At 48.6% G+C, this 3520-nt stretch overlaps 1 protein-coding gene across 1 annotated transcript; it reads left to right on the top strand.

Annotated features, from left to right (window-relative positions):
• Positions 1-6: 6 nt before the first annotated feature.
• On the top strand, positions 7-3514 carry Hnrnpdl (heterogeneous nuclear ribonucleoprotein D like). The gene is made up of 6 exons (XM_023703543.1): positions 7-724; positions 1435-1603; positions 1712-1873; positions 2257-2388; positions 2511-2625; positions 3321-3514. The coding sequence occupies exons 1-6, from the start codon at positions 279-281 to the stop codon at positions 3512-3514; spliced, it is 1218 nt and encodes a 405-aa protein (XP_023559311.1). The 5' UTR covers positions 7-278.
• Positions 3515-3520: the final 6 nt, after the last annotated feature.

Below are 3520 nucleotides of genomic sequence, written 5' to 3'. Positions count from 1 at the left end.
GGCTGCCTTCCTCCTAGCAGCCCGCTAGGCGCCGGGCGATCGCAGCCGCCGCCGCGCCGGAGACAGAGGGTGCCCCAGGCGGGCTGAGCGCTCGGTGCTAAGAGTGGGCCGGACCGACGCCAGGGACAAAGGCTCTCCAGGCAAGAGGGGCTGCGGCCCTGCAACGGCGCGCTCGCGCCTGCCGGCCCCGGCCCCACCGCCCTTGCGTCTCGCATCCGAGCTTCTGCTCATCCCCAGCCCGCGCCCCTTCCTTTGCGCTCCCCGCCGGAAGGCCTGCGATGGAGGTCCCGCCCCGGCTCGCCCATGTGCCGCCGCCATTGTTCCCCGCTGCTCCCGCGCCCCTGGCCTCCCGCAGTCTCTCCCATTGGCGGCCGCGGGCGCCGCGGCAGCTCGCCCCTCTCCTCCCTTCGCTTGCTGTTGGCGCTGCCCGGCAGGGGGCGCGCCGGGTCCCGCGCCACGTCACCGCGCAGCAGCCCTCCCGATTGGCGGGCGGGGCGGCTATAAAGGGAGGGCGCAGGCGGCGCCCGGACCTCTTCCGCCGCCATTTTAAATCTAGCTCCATACAACGCTCCGCTGCCGCCAGCACCCCCGCGACCCGGACCGCGCGCCCGCTCGCCCCAGCCGGCGGCTCCGCCACCATGGAGGACATGAACGAGTACAGCAATATAGAGGAATTCGCCGAGGGTTCCAAAATCAACGCGAGCAAGAACCAGCAGGATGACGGGTACCACACGCTCCCCCCTCAGGTTCTCCCCCCTAGAGCGCTGCACGCGCCTGCCGTCCCCGGGAGCCGCGCGCTCTCCCCGTTGTCGCCCTGAGGAGGTTCCCCGCGTGCCCCCGGACCCCGCAAGCTCGGAGGAGACAGGAATGAGAGAGCTGGCGCGGGGGACTTAAGAGGCCTCGGAGGTTGGGGGCAGGGCGGAGAGGGCGGTGGCATCCGGACTGCGCAGGCGCCGCGCGGGCGGGGCCGGGCCGGAGCCGGCGGACGCGCCTCTCGGCCCAGCTGCCGCCGCCTCTTCATTGTGTTCGTGCTGCCCCGGGCCGCGCTGCGAGCGAAGACTTGGGGGAAAGTCACGTTTAGGCACCTCAGAAGGGCCCGCAGCGTTATACAGCGAGCTGCTTAGGTGCATCGTTGGCTTGACAGCTGAGAACGCAGGTAGACTGAAGTAGGGACGGACGGGATAGGAAGTTTGGCTTTCTGGTGCAAAGAAACCTGGCTAGGATCTTTTTCACTTTTCCAGTGTGTTGGCCTCTAGGGTTTACAGTGTGAAAAGCATCGGGCTGGCTTGAATTTTTGAGATTGTCTTCCATTGTTTACATGTCTTTTGAAATTTTAGACTGAAAAATGGTTTACTTTTAGAAAATCTTTGTGTTTACTTCACGGTTTAATTACTAGATTAAAATATTTAAGTTGCGTTAAATTTTTATTTTTAGTAAAATGTTTATTGGAGGCTTGAGCTGGGATACAAGCAAGAAAGATCTGACTGAGTACTTGTCTCGATTTGGGGAAGTTGTAGACTGCACAATTAAAACAGACCCAGTCACTGGAAGATCAAGAGGATTTGGATTTGTGCTTTTCAAAGATGCTGCTAGTGTTGATAAGGTGGGCATGTGTTTGGCATTGTTTTTGTATGTTTGTTTGTTTGTTTGTTTGTTTTGGAAATGTCCTGAGGCTTGTATACTGCTGACGTTTTCTTAAATTGTCTCCTAGGTTTTGGAATTAAAAGAACACAAACTGGATGGCAAATTGATAGACCCTAAAAGAGCCAAAGCTTTAAAAGGGAAAGAACCCCCTAAAAAGGTGTTTGTGGGAGGATTGAGCCCAGATACTTCTGAAGAACAGATTAAAGAATATTTTGGAGCTTTTGGAGAGGTGTGATGTAGTTATTTTCATGTATCCTACATGTGTTTATTGAATGTTCATCCCAGATGTAGTTTGTGTGTTACTTAATACTTGCTTGTTAGGGTTGGGTTAAATTACTATTCAAATGCCTTCTATCAAACGCATTTTAATTGCTTTCTGTGTTACAGTGAAAATGAGTATCATTTATTTTGGGCAAAACCCAGGTGTTTTGATGATACTACCGTCTCTTGAGTGCAGTTGTTAAAAACTGTTGTACTCTTTCTCAATGCTTGATACACAGTAAATCTTATAGGTTGTTCAGAGGTCTTTTCAGCATTTATCTGATTAGCACCTTAATTCCCTTGTACCATTCTGGATGATCTTGACATCATGAATGTGTGTCTTGGTTGCAGATAGAAAATATTGAACTTCCCATGGATACAAAAACAAATGAAAGGAGAGGATTTTGTTTCATCACATACACAGATGAAGAACCAGTCAAGAAACTGTTAGAAAGCAGATACCATCAAATTGGTTCTGGAAAGGTAAGACAATTTAATTACAGTAAAAGAATTAGAGAATTTCAATGAAAAATGTTATACTGAGAAAAAAGATGACTTGGTGGTAGCAGTTCAGTAAAAATCCTGTTTATATTTTCTGTCTACAGTGTGAAATCAAAGTTGCACAGCCCAAAGAGGTATATCGGCAGCAACAGCAACAACAAAAAGGAGGAAGAGGTGCTGCAGCTGGTGGACGAGGTGGTACTAGGGGTCGTGGTCGAGGTAAGACTTAATTCTGTGAAGTGACTAGTTTAAGCTGTCTACTGCTCAGTAAAATTAAGCCCATGAGAAAGGAAGGTGAAATTTAAACCTGACACTAACATAAACTCTAGCCTGGGGGTTTTGTTTGTTAGTGAGCTCTGAGACTGAGTGTAAAATAGCCCAGCCTGGGTGACTTAGTGGGAACCCTGTCTTAGAATACAAAATTAAGGTCCGGGGAGATAGCTCAGTAGGATAAGCTCTTGCCTGTCAGGTGCAGGGTCCTGAATTCAATCCCCAGTACTGCAAATAAGAAGAAAAAAAAAAATTAAGAGATTAGTGATGTAGCTCAGTGCAGAGGCCCTGCATTCAATAAAATGAATTTAGTGGTTTTGTTTATTCCAAGAATGGCCACATTGATAATGGTGTCACTGTTGAGGAAATAATACCATTACATGTTTTGTTGGGCAGGAGTTCTTGTTTGAAGTGGAATAGCCTGCCCATCTTACACTATAATGGACAATCTAATGGTTTTTCCAATAAATTTAGGAAACTTGAGACTGGTATAGTTAGATATTCCGTTCTCCTTGTAACAACAAAAAATTCTAGTAGGTAGCAAGATTTGTGTCCATTTTGTAGAATAAGGCATAAGAGCATATCATTTTGTGTTACGATTAGGGGTCAGAGGTTGTTTTCTAATAATCACTGCATTGTTTCAGGTCAGGGCCAAAACTGGAACCAAGGATTTAATAACTATTATGATCAAGGATATGGAAATTACAATAGTGCCTATGGTGGTGATCAAAACTATAGTGGCTATGGCGGATATGATTATACTGGGTATAACTATGGGAACTATGGATATGGACAGGGATATGCAGACTACAGTGGTAAGAATATTTTACTTTCATAAACCAAT

This window comes from Octodon degus, unplaced genomic scaffold, assembly GCF_000260255.1.
Source record: "Octodon degus isolate 3935 unplaced genomic scaffold, OctDeg1.0 scaffold00173, whole genome shotgun sequence".
Taxonomy (NCBI): Eukaryota; Metazoa; Chordata; class Mammalia; order Rodentia; family Octodontidae; genus Octodon; species Octodon degus.
This window is presented reverse-complemented; position numbering and strand designations above follow the sequence as displayed.

What these genes read in the sequence shown, in the direction of transcription:
- Hnrnpdl (XM_023703543.1), top strand. Translation starts at nt 279, where the DNA reads ATGGAGGTCCCGCCCCGGCTCGCCCATGTGCCGCCGCCATTGTTCCCC. An exon ending in AAGAACCAGCAGGATGACGG is followed by an intron (nt 725 to 1,434) that starts GTACCACACGCT and finishes TTTTATTTTTAG; the next exon opens with TAAAATGTTTATTGGAGGCT. An exon ending in ATTTTGGAGCTTTTGGAGAG is followed by an intron (nt 1,874 to 2,256) that starts GTGTGATGTAGT and finishes TCTTGGTTGCAG; the next exon opens with ATAGAAAATATTGAACTTCC.